Source organism: Puma concolor, chromosome D2, assembly GCF_028749965.1.
Source record: "Puma concolor isolate L17-30 chromosome D2, mPumCon1.1.hap2, whole genome shotgun sequence".
NCBI lineage: Eukaryota > Metazoa > Chordata > Mammalia > Carnivora > Felidae > Puma > Puma concolor.
The window spans coordinates 25,592,451-25,607,377 of record NC_141677.1 but is presented as its reverse complement, the minus strand read 5'-3'; the positions used below and the strand labels follow the sequence as shown (position 1 = coordinate 25,607,377).

The following is a 14,927-nucleotide window of genomic DNA, read 5'->3' as shown; positions in this document are numbered from 1 at the left end:
ATAAAAGTGGAGTAATGGAAAAAGATATTCTATCCAAACAGAACAAAATAAAAGCTGGGGTAGCAACACCTGTATCAGGGAACATACGCTTTAAAACAAAAGCTGTAATAAGAGACAAAGAAGGACACTACACAATGTTAAAGGGATCACTCCAACAAGAAGAAAATATTTGGAAACATTTATGCAGCCAACAAAGGAGCACCTGAATATATAAAGCAAATAGTAACAGATGCAAAGGAAGAAACTGACAATAATAAACAACAGGGAACTTTTAAGGCCCCACTTACACAACAGAGAGATCATCCACACATAATAGTAGTAAGGAAACACTGTCCCTAAAAGACACATTAGACCAGATGGACTTAACAGATATATAAAGAACAATCCATCCAAATACAGAATACACATTCTTCTCAAGTGCACACAGGACTGTCTCCAGGATAAATCACAGGACAAAGGCTCAATAAATTTAAGACTGAATTCATTTCAAGCATCTTGTCTAACCACCAGAAAATAAAACTAGAAATCAACTACAAGAAGAAAATGGAGAAAAAACAAAATGTGGAGGCTAAAACATGCTACTAACCAATCAGTGGGGTCAATAAAAAAAAATCAAAGAGGACTCCAACAAGACAATGAAAACACAGTAGTTCAAAGACTATGAGATACAGCAAAAGAGGCTTTCTAAGAGGAAAGTTAATAGTGATACTGACCCACATTACAAAAACAAGAAAACTCTCAATCTAACTTTTCATCTAAAAGAACAAGGACATGTGGGTGGCTCAGTCATTTAAAAGTCAGACTCTTGATTTCAGCTCAGGTCCATGGTTCATGAGATCAAGCCCCGCATCAGGCTCTGTGCTGACAGTGCAGAGCCTGCTTGGGATTCTGGATTCTCTCTCTCCCTCATTCTCTGCCCCTCCTGTGCTCATACTCCGTCTCTCCTTCTGAAATAAACATTAAAAAAAAAATTTTTTTTTAATGTTTTTCTTTATTTTTGAGACAGAGACAGAGCATGAGCAGGGGAGGGGCACAGACAGGGAGACACAGAATCTGAAGCAGGCTCCAGGCTCTGAGCTGTCAGCACAGAGCTCGACGCGGGGCTCAAACTCATGGAGTGTGAGATTGTGACCTCAACCGACTGAGCCACCCAGGTGCCTCTAAAAAAAAATTTTTTTTAAGTAAGAGACTACTACAAAAAATTGTATGCCAACATGTTGGACAACCTTGAAGAAAAGGAAAAATTCCTAAAAACGTATAACCTCCCAAAACTGAAGCAGGAAGAAACAGAAAATTTAAATAGACTGATTACTAGTAAGTGAACTGAATCTGTAATAAAAAAATTCCTAACAAGCAAAAGTTTAGAACCAGATGACTTCACAGGTGAATTCTACCAAACATTTTAAGAAGAGTTAATACCTAGCCTTCTGGAATTATTACAAAAAATAGAAAAGGTAGGAAAGCTTCCAAATTCTGTGAGGCCAGCACTATCCTGATACCTAAACCAGCCAAGGGCACTACTACAGAAAAGAAAATTACAAGCCAATATCAGAACACAGATGCAAAAATCTTCAGCAAAGTATCAGCAAACTGAATCAACAACATATTAAAAGGATTATCTACCACCATGATCTAGTGGAATTTATTTCAGGGATGCAAGGACGGTCAATTATCTGTAAATACATTAACCAGAGACACCATGTTAACAAAATGAAAGATAAAAATCATCAACAGATGCACAAAAAGCATTTGGCAAAATTCAACATCCATGCATGATAAAAAAAAAAAAAAAATCTTGACAACATGGGTTTAGAGGGAGCATACCTCAACTTAATAAAGACCATATATGAAAACCCACAGCTGGGGCACCTGGGTGGCTCAGTCGATTAAGCGTCCAACTTCGGCTCAGGTCATGATCTCGCGGTTTTGTGAGTTCAAACCCCGCATTGGGCTCTGTGCTGACAGCTCGGAGCCTGGAGCCCACTTTGGATTCTGTGTCTCCCTCCCTCTCTGCCCCTCCCCTGCTTGTGCTCTGTCTCTCAAAAATAAATAAATGTTTAAAACCCACAGTTAACATCATACTCAATGGTTAGAAGCTGAAAGTTTTCCCTCTAAGATCAGGAACAAGATAAGGACCATCAACTCTTGCCATTTATTCAGTATAATACCAAAGTCATACCCAGTAATCAGATTTAAAAAAAAAAAAAGGTATTCAAATTGGTTAAGGAAGAAATAAAACTATCTGCCGATGACAGAATACTATATACAGACAACCCATAAGAAGCCACCAAAAAACCACCAGAATAAATGATTTCACTAAAGTTGCAGGATACAAAATATACAGTAATCCATCACATTTCTATACACTAATATCAAAATAGCATTAAGTGAAATTAAGACAACAATCGTATCTACAATTACCTCAAGAAGAATAAAATACCTAAAAATAAATTTATAACCAAAGTGGCCTATGGTCTGAAAACTAAGACACAGATGAAAAAAATAAAGATTACACAAATAAATGGAAAGACATACTACTGAAATGTCCATGTCACCCAAAGCAATCTACAGATTCAGTGCAATCCCTACTAAAATACCAATGACACTTTCCACTGAACTAGAACAAATAATCCCAAAATGTATATGGAAACACAAAAGTCCCAAATAACCAAAGCAATCTTGAGAAAGAACAAACCTGGAGGTACTATGCTCCCAGATTTTATTGCAAAATAAAAGTATATTATGTATGTATGTATGTATGTATATACACACACACACACACAAGTATATTACAAAAGCTATGTAATCAAAACAGTATGGCATGGCACAAAAACAGACATATACATCAATGGAACAGAGTAGAAGTCACAAAAATAAATGCACATAGAGTAAATCCATGACAAAGGAGAGAAGAATATACAATGGGGAAAGACAGTCTCTTCAATAAATGGTGTTGGTAAAACTGGTGTTTGCACTACATGCAAAACAATTAAATTGGACCACTTTCTTACATCATACACACAAAAAAAATAAACTCAATGAATTGAAGACCTAACTGAGAGACCTGAAACTATAAAACTCCTGGAAGAAAACATAAGCAGTAACCTCTTTCACACTGGTCTTAGTGATTTTTTTTTATCTGTCTCTTCAAGAACAAAAGTAAAAACACATGGGACTGTATCAAAATATAAAGCTTTTGCAGTGAAGGAAACCATCAACGAAATAAAAAGGGAACCTATTTTTCATAAGGGACAATGTATTCACAAATGGAAGTATCCACTAAGGGGTTATCATCCAAATTATATAAAGCACTCATAAAAGTCATTATAAGAAAAACAATCGGTTTTTAAAAATGGGCACAGGACCTGAGTACACATTTTTCCAAACACATACAGATGGCCAACAGATACATGAAAAGATGTTCAAAATCACTAACCATTAGGGAAATGCAAATAAAAAAACAATGAAATATCTCACACCTGTCAGAATGGCTATGAAAAGTCAAGAAATAACAAATACTCGCAGGACATGGTGAAAATACTCAAATACTCGCAGGACATGCACCGTTGGTGGGAATGTTAAGTTGGCGTTGCCACTACGGAAGCCAGTATGGTGGGTTCTCAAAAATTTAAAAATACAACAACCCTACAATCCAGTTATTCCACTACTAGGTATTTACCCAAAGAAACTAAATACACTAATTCGAAAAGATATCCACACCTCTGTGTTCACTGCAACATTTACAATAGCCAAGATACAGAAACAATCTGTATCTGTGGGTAGACGAATGGATTAAAAAAGATGTGGTACAAGGGGCGCCTGGGTGGGTCAGTAGGTTCAGCATCAGGTCCTGGTCTCAAAGTTCTTGGTTTTGAGCCCTGACGTCAGGCTCTATGCTGACAGTTCAGAACCTCTGAACTGCCTCTGCTGCCTCTATCTCTCAAAAATAAACATTAAAAAAAAAAAAGATGAGGTATATATAAACAGTAGCGTATTATCCAGCCATAAGAATGAGACCTTACCACCTGTGACAACATGGATGGACCTAGAGGATCTTACACTAAGTAAAATAAGTCAGAGAAAGACAAATATCTTATGATTTTACTTGTATGTGAAATCTAAGAAACAAATGAACAAAACAGAAACAGACTCATAAATACTGAGAATTGGTGGCTGCCACGGGAGTGGGGGGAGTGGTGTGGACTGATGGATAAAACAGGTGAAAGGGATTAAGAGGTACAAATGTCCAGGTATAAAACAAGTAAGCCATGGAGATGAAAAGGACAGTAGAAGGAATACGGCTAATAATATTGTAAGAACACTGTATGGTGAGAGATTGGAACTATACTTATGGTCAGCACTGCATAATGTACAGAATCGTCAAATCACAATGTTGTGCACCTGAAATTAATGTAACATTGTATTATCAACTGAACTTAAAAATGACAGAATGAATGGCAGTTGAGGAACAGAGAGGCTCAGGAACTTGCCCAAGGTCACACAGCCAAAAGGCAAAGCAGAGGTGTGGACCAACCAGGGCAGTCCAGCCCCAGTGAGGTGGTTTTAAAACACGTCTGAAATGGGGCGCCTGGGTGGCGCAGTCGGTTAAGCGTCCGACTTCATCCAGGTCACGATCTCGCGGTCCGTGAGTTCGAGCCCCGCGTCGGGCTCTGGGCTGATGGCTCAGAGCCTGGAGCCTGTTTCTGATTCTGTGTCTCCCTCTCTCTCTGCCCCTCGCCCGTTCATGCTCTGTCTCTCTCTGTCCTAAAAATAAATAAACGTTGAAAAAAAAAAAAAAATTTTAAAACACGTCTGAAAAAAAAAAAATTAAAAAAAAAAAAACAAAACATGTCTGTAACTTTTTGAACAGTCCTATCAAGAGATGGAGTCTAATTCCCCTCCCCTCGAACTGGGTGGGCCTCTGTGGTCAATTCAAGGAACAAGGCAGACGGAGGGACAATGCTGTGGAACTTCCACTATCTGTTGGCTTCTCCTCAACCACCATGTGGACAGATTAGAGAGAGATGAAAGAGGATGAGGATGAGGAGAGATGCTGCGCTGCCTGAGGAGCCCTAGCAGTTTCAGACCCAGCATCAGAGCCCTCCCAGCCCAGCACCAGACAGAGAAGACACCTCTGAGATGACACCACCAGCTACCACCATTGACCGCATGACAGCCCTCGACCCCGGAGGACTACCCAGCTGAGCCTGAGCCCCATCAACCTGATTTGTGAGCAAAAAAAAAAAAGACTTTATTATAACGTGACAACCTTGGTGATCTCCTTCCACTTAATGAACAGTCAACCATCATCATGCCATACAGCTAGTAAACTTATCTATGTGTGCGTGTGGAATAGTAACTGTGCTGCAAGAACATGGGAGATGTTTTTGGGCCACCACCATCACCACCTAAGTACTCACCGTGTAGGATGTCGCGTGCAAGGCTTGTGTGCAAACAAACAGTCTACCTTCACATGGGCGTCGTGATGAAGTTTTCTTACCATTTTACAAGTTTGCTTTCAGAGAATTACACTACCATAAGGTATGCCTCTCTCTCATAATTGGGAGAAACTGCATATTGGCCTATCATCACACATAAGTGAGTTTTTAAAAATGTTAATAATGTTTCCAATACTGTATTATGGATGACTGTAATACTGTAGACCATAAACCCTTTATAAGGACTCATACAGTGGTGTGGAGGTTAGGCTACTGTGAAACAAGAGTATGGATTACACCAGGCTGCCATGAAGCAATCACACTGCTACGACTTCATCAGTGCATGAACTGTTATACCTGCACATGAGTTTTTCACTTTCATTTTTGATGTCTAGTGTTAGTAATACGTATTAATTTCTACAGTTTTGTATTCTGTTAAGACAGTACTGATATAGGTGGTAACAGACAATTCATCTCATAAACAGACCACATAAACTTATTTTATTGACAAATACAGGATAGTACTTTAAATGTTTTCCTTGTGATTTTAGTATTTTCTTTTTTCTAGCTTACATTCATGCAAGAATACAGTATATAATCACCTAACATACAAAATATATGTAATCAACTGTTTATGTTATCATTAAGGCTTCTGCTCAACAGTAGGCTATTGTAGTTAAGTTCGGGAGAGGGGGTATAAAAATTACAGGCAGATTTTCAACTGTACAGGAGGCTTGCATCCCTAAGACCCAAGTTATTCAACAGTTGACTATTCAACATTTTCTAAGCTGAATGTGTTTTTTGTCAGTGAGTATTTGTGGAAACTTTGTTAACAATTTTCTACTTGTAAAAGTAACATATTCACTATAGAGTATGTGAAACAAACTTTAATATTTGGTTTAAAATATTGCCTGGCAATATGTGAACCATACTATGTACTTTTTAAATTTTTTTTAATGTTTTCATTTATTTTTGAAAGTAGGGACAGAGAGAGAGAGAGAGAGAGAGAGAGAGAGAGAGAGAGATAAAGAGCAGGGAGGAGCCGGGGACTGGGGAGGGGACAGGATTCAAAGCAGTCTCTATGCTGACAGCAGAAAGCCCAATGTGGGGCTCGAACTCACAGAACTGCGAGATCATGACTTGAGCCAAAGTCAGACGCTTAACCGACTAAGCCACCCAGGCACCCCCACACTGGGTACTTTAAAAATTTTCTAAATGAGAAAAACACTGGTCTAAAAAAAAAATGACAATGCAATTTAAAAGAATTCTATCTGATACGATTTTTAAAAACTTAAATGCCATTTGTATTCAGCTTGAAATTAGAAAACTTTCTGCTTTAGGTATGTATACTACAACTAGCTAAAATCCCTTTTTATTAAGGGGCTCAGAAGGCTCAGTGCATGTATGTATTATGTGGCTAACATGAGCAGTTTCTACACTGTCAAAAGGAAGTGCAGGAAATAAAACACAACTTTCAGATTTTCTTGGTTCAGTTTGAGGAAGTGGCATTTTCTCCCTGCCACTGACATCCCCTCACAGAAAAGATCTCCTTAATTCAACTAGACAAACATTTACTGAGTATCTCCTAAGTACCCTGCCACTTGCATAATCAGAAAATCATCTTTGGATGAAGGCATTTTCAAAACCTAGGTACACCCTCCCCTAACACGGAAAACATTTAAAGCCATTGGTGAAACCAATATAAAGGTACCAGAACTGTTTAGGAATTCAGGAAAAGACAAATTCAGATTTAAATTATTTTTGGCAAGCAAAGGGAAGTCCAATTGGTCGACCCTTGGCCAGGCCTGCTTACTTTCTGTGAGCTAATACTCAAATGAGTTAATGATCAGGAAAGACCCTAGAAGTCTCTAAGGAAAACACTCAATCTGAGATCTAGAACTAACTAATAGAAAACAGAACAGAAGTTTCTGCATGCCATCTCTGGGATGTCGACAGTAGTTCACTGAGTTTTAATTTCTGAAGTACTCCTATCTTTTCCATTTTATGTATTTTGACTACAGTGTTTTGAGAAGGGCATAATACTTTATTTTACACACAATTCAAGTATCCACAAGAAAATCCTTCTAACCCTTATGCAAATATTAAGAAATTGTCTCACCTGCTCAGACTGTGTGAGCTTCATGGCTTCAGAAAGATATGCTGGTTAAAAAAAAAAGGCACATTAATGAGTGTCATAATTTTGTAATCAACAGGTCAAAGGAAGAATTTCAACACTCCTATGACAAAAAAGAACTGGTTTTAGAAGCAATTCCAAGCAATTCTGCTACATAATTATCTTGTTCCCAAAATCAAACAAGGTGGGGATTTTAAGAAGATAGGATTTTTTTTTCCCTTAAGTTGTATTTATTTATTTTGAGAGAGACAGAGACAGTGCAACTGCGGAAAGAGCAGAGGGAGGGGGAGAGTGAGAGAATCCCAAGCAGGATCCACACTGCCAGCACAGAGCCTGACATGGGGCTTGACCCCACGAAGCTGCAGGAACATAACCTGAGCCAAAACCAAGAGTCGGATGCTTAACTGACTGAGCCACCCAAGCCTCCCAAGAAGACAGGATTCTTAACTTCTCCAAGAAGTCAGTGGTAATCAACTGTAGATATTCCCTACCCCACCTTGAAGGAGGAGTCTGCTTTTCAAAATCCTTGTGGATTTCACAATTAAGAAAGTAAAGATGGCCTAATAAAAAAATAGGATTAGGGAGGATTAAAACTAAGCAAGAACCTTATCAAACCTTATTATTATGATCACAAAAATGTCAAGAGATTGATTATAGGTGTCTTTTTAACCACATGAATACTTGGACTATATCATTTTGGCCTCCTTCAAAACTACTTTTATTGAATTATTTCTGAGCTATCCCATCAACCTAACCTACCATGCATGAATCAGGTAGTTAAAAGCCATTAAGAACTTGTTGACATATTTATTGTAAGTTGTTGTCTTTTATTAAAGACCCTAAATAGTCCTAATAAGTAATAAACTTAAGCTTCTCTTTGACCTTAGGATCAGTTCCTGGGTGACTTAATTTACTTGAATTTAAACAGTCACTGTAAAAATACATTTTTCCTCTCTGCTAAAAAGCTTAAAGCCAAATTCTTCTATCAAATAAGCAAGAACTCATGGTACACTTTGTGAACAGTATTTCCAGGCACTCCTCATTTTATCTTTCTAAGGATTCCTCATCTGCTTATTTTTAATTACATTTTGTATTTTGTTGTATTCCTCTGGAAGACCTTTTATGTACTGCCTGGAACAAAAGAGAGTATAAACAAGTATCATAATAGATCATACACAATCTCCATTTCTTACTTCTTATTATCAATGTCTCAGTATCTCTCATCCCTACATTAAGTTCCTTTTTGCCTTTTTGCAGATCTTACAGGGCAATGTTTCTGTCATATTAAAGTCAAATATTTTAATGATTTTGAGTTCATGACTTAGAACTGTTGCCTGCTAGGTTATACCATAATCTTTAAGATACGGATTAACTGGATGGTCCTTCCCCAACAGTAAAACAGTTGGCTATATAGCCTTTGCTCTAGCCATACTTAAATTTTTTCCTCAACTTGTGTGTCTTTTATTCCTATAGTAAGTCTATATAACTGCGTACAGACTATTTCTTTGTCTTTTTCTTCATGTTTAAGGCTGTTGAGACACTCTTATCTATTGCAGCGATACAGTATGGATGAACTTCCCTATTATTTCCACATACCATCGTCTCCCCATCTGAACTACAGTTTGCTGTAAATTCACTTTTTAAACAAAGGGAACAGTTTCATAAAACCAGGCTTAAACCAACTGGACTGCCTTTGTAGAACTTTGCAACTATAACACAACAGTAGAGAATACCCAAGGACATGAGTTTCCAAAGCCAAAAAAAAAAAAAATCAAGAGTCACACTGCCACTTAAAGTATTTCCCATGTTTTAATTTACAATTTGGGTCTTAAGGGGGCATCTAGCTGGTTCACTTGGTAGAACATGTGACTTTTGATCTTGGGGTTGTGAGTTCAAGCCTCACACTGGGTATAGAGATTACTTAAAAAAAAAAAAAAGTAAAAATAAATAAGTAAAATTTGGGTCTTAATAAAAGAAAAAAATTTCATCTGATTAGTCATGAATTTGTTCCAGAGTCACAACTGAGTATCTCACACACACAGCAAAATATTGCCTCTGAATGACAAAGATTGATCTGCTCAGAATCATTTTCATGCTGCCATAGCTTCATGGGAAGGTCCGGGTCAAGACAGGTTTCAACCAAGTATATGTAGACACTGTGAACTCTGAGGTCTGCTCATCTTCTAAACTGCTGGAGTTCTAAGCACTGTAAATGGCTATTATCAACTTCGCATTTAAGCTTTTGCTCTTTTTGCTGTTTGTCAAAGAAAAGAAACCCACTTAGGCAAGTGGACTGTGTAAGACTATGAGCAAGAATTCTATCCAGCTATAGCTGCTAATCAAGGTTTCTGAGCAACAGATTTTTCTGACAATCCTGGAGTCAAGCCCCATGTCAGGTGTAGAGCTTACTTAAAAAAAAATCCATCAGAAGATCACAAAGTATAGAGGCTATGAGTTTAGCTATGTAATCTCAGGGTAAATGTTTATGTCTCAGAATCTTCTCTGATCTTTCATAGTTGGATAAGAGGCACCTCCTTTGCCCTTAAGTTCTCTATTTCAGGCTTTCCTTTTTATCAGTCATTCTCAGATGATGACCTTCCCTATATATTTTTTTAATGTTTATTTCTTTTTGAGAGAGCAAGTGAACAGGGGAGGGGCAAAGAGGGAAGGAGACACAGAATTGGAAGCAGGCTCCAGGCTCCCAGGTGTCAGAACAGAGCCCGACATGGGCTTGAACCCACAAACCGTGAGATCATGACCCGAGCTGAAGTTGGACACTTAACCAACTTAGCCACCCAGGCGCCCTTCCCTATCATATTTCTAAAATAAATCCCTTCAGAATATATTTACACCCATACCTCCCAAAGCACCTCTGCTATAAGCCCTAGATATAAGTCAATTTAGAAAACACTAAGCTTATTCCAACCACGTCAATTTTCAAATTAGCATTACATTCACAACTCCACTCTAAAAAACACAAGGCTATTTTTAACCCAGTCTAAACTCCAAATCAAATCAGCTCAGTGGGATTAACTGATCACACTTGAGTTCTATCTCCCTAATTAAAACTAATGGGATCCAAAAGGCTGTCTTTATCTTTTCTACTCCTGAGAATGTCACAGATTGTAGATACTGAGAAAGTGGGGAAAGGCGTGTAAAGCCCAACATCGGTTTTAATTCCTCAAAGACAGGGACACAGATTAGGAATGAAAGAAACGTTTCTCCCTTTTATATATTCAGAACCTCCTAACGCTCAATGCACAACATATACTGATCACTCCATTGTGATATATTTTATATACATGTAACCACAAAGACTCTGGGTTATTTAACCAGAGGTATTACTTCACTGGGGCATTCACCCACAACACTGTTGTTGTTGTTTTTTAAATAGTGTAATATATTGTCTTTTCTTTTTTTTTTTTTAAGCTTATTTATTTATTTTGAGAGAGACAACAGGTGAGCAGAGGAGGGGCAGAGAAAGAGAGAGAGTGAGAGAATCCCAAGCAGGCTCCACAGCACAGAGCCTGATGTGTGGCTTGAACTTATGAACTGTGAGATCATGACCTGAACAGAAATCAAGTGCCACTTAACTGACTGAGCCACTCAGGCAACCCAGTACACTGACTTTTCTGTATAGTGACTATAACAATTTCATTCATAACAAAATATGGTTTATGAAAGATTTAAAGAGTACTAGCTGCCAAGTTTAATGTTGCATAAAGGTCCCCATAAAACTCCCTATAAAAATTCACAAAGACTTGGGGCGCCTGGGTGGCGCAGTCGGTTAAGCGTCCGACTTCAGCCAGGTCACGATCTCGCGGTCCGTGAGTTCGAGCCCCGCATCGGGCTCTGGGCTGATGGCTCAGAGCCTGGAGCCTGCTTCCGATTCTGTGTCTCCCTCTCTCTCTGCCCCTCCCCCGTTCATGCTCTGTCTCTCTCTGTCCCAAAAATAAATAAACGTTGAAAAAAAAAATTTAAAAAAAAAAAAAAAAAGATAAAAAATTCACAAAGACTTATGGGGTACGTAGTATGCACTCAGCCCTACAGCTGAAGGAGTACACTTCAGTGGCAAAACTCATTCTTTAAAAATAAGACTTGAGGGGTGCATGGGTGGCTTAGTCAGTTAAACATCTGACTTTGGCTCAGGTCATGATCTCGCAGTTCATGGGTTCGAGCCCTGTGTGAGGCTCTGTTCTGTGTCTCCCCCTCTCTCTCTGCCCCTCTCCCTCCTTGCTTGTGCTTTGTCTCAAAAATAAACATTAAAAAAAAATTTTTTTTAAATAAGACTCGAATTTTTTTCTAAAAATCATGGACATGTAGGCAAAAATCACTAACATAAAAGGACTTATTCAAACCAGGATCCACTGTGTGGTATTTCAGCAGTAAGGCAACACTGGAGGGGTATATTCTGCCAAGAAAGAACATGGCTTTAATCACTGCAGTGGCCTAAAAGAAAAAGAAAGTGTTTTCCTCTAACAGAAAGACTATAAGATTTGTTCTAAGAAAGGTGGCCTATTATTTAATGCAGCATAAGTAAAACACTCCCTCCTCAAAGCTTTTAGGTTAATTAGCCAACTGAAACCAGTCTGTACAAAACAGACCCCAAAAATCTATTTGAGTTCAGCATATGCTAGACTGTGGGACTGATTGGGATAAAATTAGGTGTTTGATAAGAAGTCATTAATTCTAAATTTCATACCTAAAAGCAAGCTATCATCAGCATGACACCATAGGCATGAATGTACAGATGAAATATTCAGAAGGAAACTAAGACCACAGAAGAGTATTATCAGCATCTTAGAAATCCAGTGAAAATTAAATGGTTAGAATTAAGTTAGTTATTACTTTCATAACCCAAAATGGCTAACTAACTGAAATCCATTTTCCATAGTAACTAAGATGTATATTGACAGATATCTTGCAATCACTTCTATCTTTAGGGTTCTCCAGGTTCAGAAAGCTGTGTCCAGGAGTCATTTTGCATATACAACCAGTATTGCATATACAACCTTCATGGTTTAGAAAGACAAGGTTAGGAAGAACTGGGAAATCCAAGATACTCACTTGAAAAATAGTCCAAACTGACATTCTGGTAGGTCAATACTGTCAACCTTGTATATGCAGGCCAACAGCACATCACTACTATTGTGACTTTCATTCTGAATAAACTGTTGAGAGATACTGGAGAAAAGAAACTGCCCTCCAGTTTAGACTTGGTATTTCTTTAAAAGAATACTCACCTGAAGCCTTTTTGTGACAAGAAATAGCCTCTTCGTATTTTCCTGCAGCTAATAAACGATCTGCTCGTCTGCTCTGTTGATGAGCCTAGAAGACAAACATTCTTAAGTTCCTCCAAATTATATAAAAAGACACGACTTAAAATTTTTTGACAAGATAAATAATGCCTTTTTTTGCCACCCATCAAACCATTACAGCTGTATCTATGAGAAATCTAACAGGTAGCATCTGAGGACTGGCATCTTTTCTCAACTCTACCAATAAACTATCAAGTTTAACACCAGCACTGAGCTCCTTCAATGAGTCACATTCTTCCATTCTTCAGAGATTAACCAAGAGTTACAATCACAGATTGTATACTTATTTACTTGACTTTTAACAACCTCCTTTCAAAACAAAAGCTATCTTTTAGATCCTTTCACTAGTTTGTATAGTTTAAAAACTACAATAAGGAAATTATAAAATAGTAAAATTCAAGCTTCTATTAACTCATTGTTTCAACATTAAAGTTACTATTTAAGATAAAAATCTGTATACTGTACAGCTAAAGAATTATACCAATATTTAATATTACAGTGATTTTTTTTTTCAGGTAACACTGACCAAAACAACAAACTCAGATGTGAAAGCAAATGGCTCAAGTGCCCCCAAATGTAAAGGTAAATGGATTAATAAGTAGTCACTGGCCTCTTTACATGTGTGCTACACTTTAAGAATTACTACAACATGGGACACCTGGTGGCCAGTCGGTTAAGTATCCAACTTCGGCTCAGGGCATGATCTCATGGTTCATGAGTTCGAGTCTGCACCAGGCTCTGTGCTTACAGCTCAGAGCCTGGAGCCTGCTTTGGAGTCTATGTGTCTCTCTCTCTCTCTGCCTCTCTCTCTCTCTCTCTCTCTGCCCCTCCCCCACTCATGCTCGCTTGCACTCTCTCTCAAAAACAGATAAACATTTAAAAAAATTAAAAAAGAAAAAAAGAATTACTACAACTTTATGAATGTGATTCCCTTTCTTACATGAGGATGTGCAGCAGACATATCTGACCTAAGGTTCCACAGTTAGCAGACAAGGAGCAAGACAGAAATGATCAAAGTCAATTTTTCTAACTAGGTAGTTTCCCTCACTAACAAACTCACAGATGATTTAGAAACGCTGCTTTAAAAAAAGTAAAAAGCATCGTACACCCATCTTCATAGCAGCATCAATCACAACAGTCAAAAAAAGGTGGAAGCAACCCAAATGTCTCTATATATTTATATATGTATATACATACATATATAATAGAATTATTATTAAACCTTGAAAAAGAAGGAAATTCTGATGCATGCTACAACATGAACTCTGAGGACATTATGTTAACAATAAAATATAAAAGGGGCACCCGGGTGGCTCAGTCGGTTAAGCATCACTCTTGATTTTGGCTCAGGTCATGATCTCAGTTTAGGAGTACAAGCCCCGCATTGAACTTGTGCTGACAGAGTGGTGCCTTCTTGAGATTCTCTCTCCCTCTCTCTGCCCCTCCCCTGCTCACATTCTCCCACCCCCCACAAAATAAATTTTAAAAAATTAAAATAAATAAGCCAGTTACAAAAAGACAAATACTATATGATCTCACTTATATGGATATCTAAAGTAGTGAAACTCATAAAAACAGAAAGTGAAATGGTGGTTGCCAGGGGGTGGAGAGAAAAGTGAGTTAAGGTGGAGAGTTTCAGTTTTACAAGGTGAAAGGTTCTGGGGACCTGTCGCACAAATGAATATACTTGCTACTAAACTGTGTACTTAAAAATGAGAAAGGATAAGTTTTATGCTATGTGTATTACCTCAATTTTTAAATCTTTATTTATTGTTATTTTTTTTTAGTAACCTTAACTTAAATGTGGGGCTTGAACTCGGGACCAGAGATCAAGAGCTGCATGCTCTTCCAACTGAGCCAGCCAGGCGCCCCTTTACCTCAATTTTTTAAGAAAGCAAAAAGCAAATCTGTTCTGTCAGGTGTAAAGTGATTTATCTTGAATGCTTTTCAAAAACTGTGCCACAGATGTCTCATAAAAATACTTCAGAGAATCACTTTTGCAACAGAGTAGAAATATTCTGGGCATGTTTGCAAATC

The 14,927-nt window shown here is 37.9% G+C and overlaps 1 protein-coding gene across 2 annotated transcripts in view; it reads right to left on the bottom strand.

Moving 5' to 3' along the window:
* Positions 1 to 14,927, bottom strand: part of NRBF2 (nuclear receptor binding factor 2) — a 37,183-nt gene that overhangs the window by 6,056 nt on the left and 16,200 nt on the right. The window contains exons 2-3 of one of the 2 annotated variants that reach the window (XM_025918024.2): positions 12,816 to 12,900; positions 7,558 to 7,598 (exon numbers count right to left, since the gene is read on the bottom strand). In XM_025918024.2, the coding sequence (XP_025773809.1) occupies positions 7,558 to 7,598; positions 12,816 to 12,900 (126 nt within the window). The remainder of the gene's footprint in view (positions 1 to 7,557; positions 7,599 to 12,815; positions 12,901 to 14,927) is intronic. The other variant, XM_025918025.2, reaches the window with a different exon arrangement.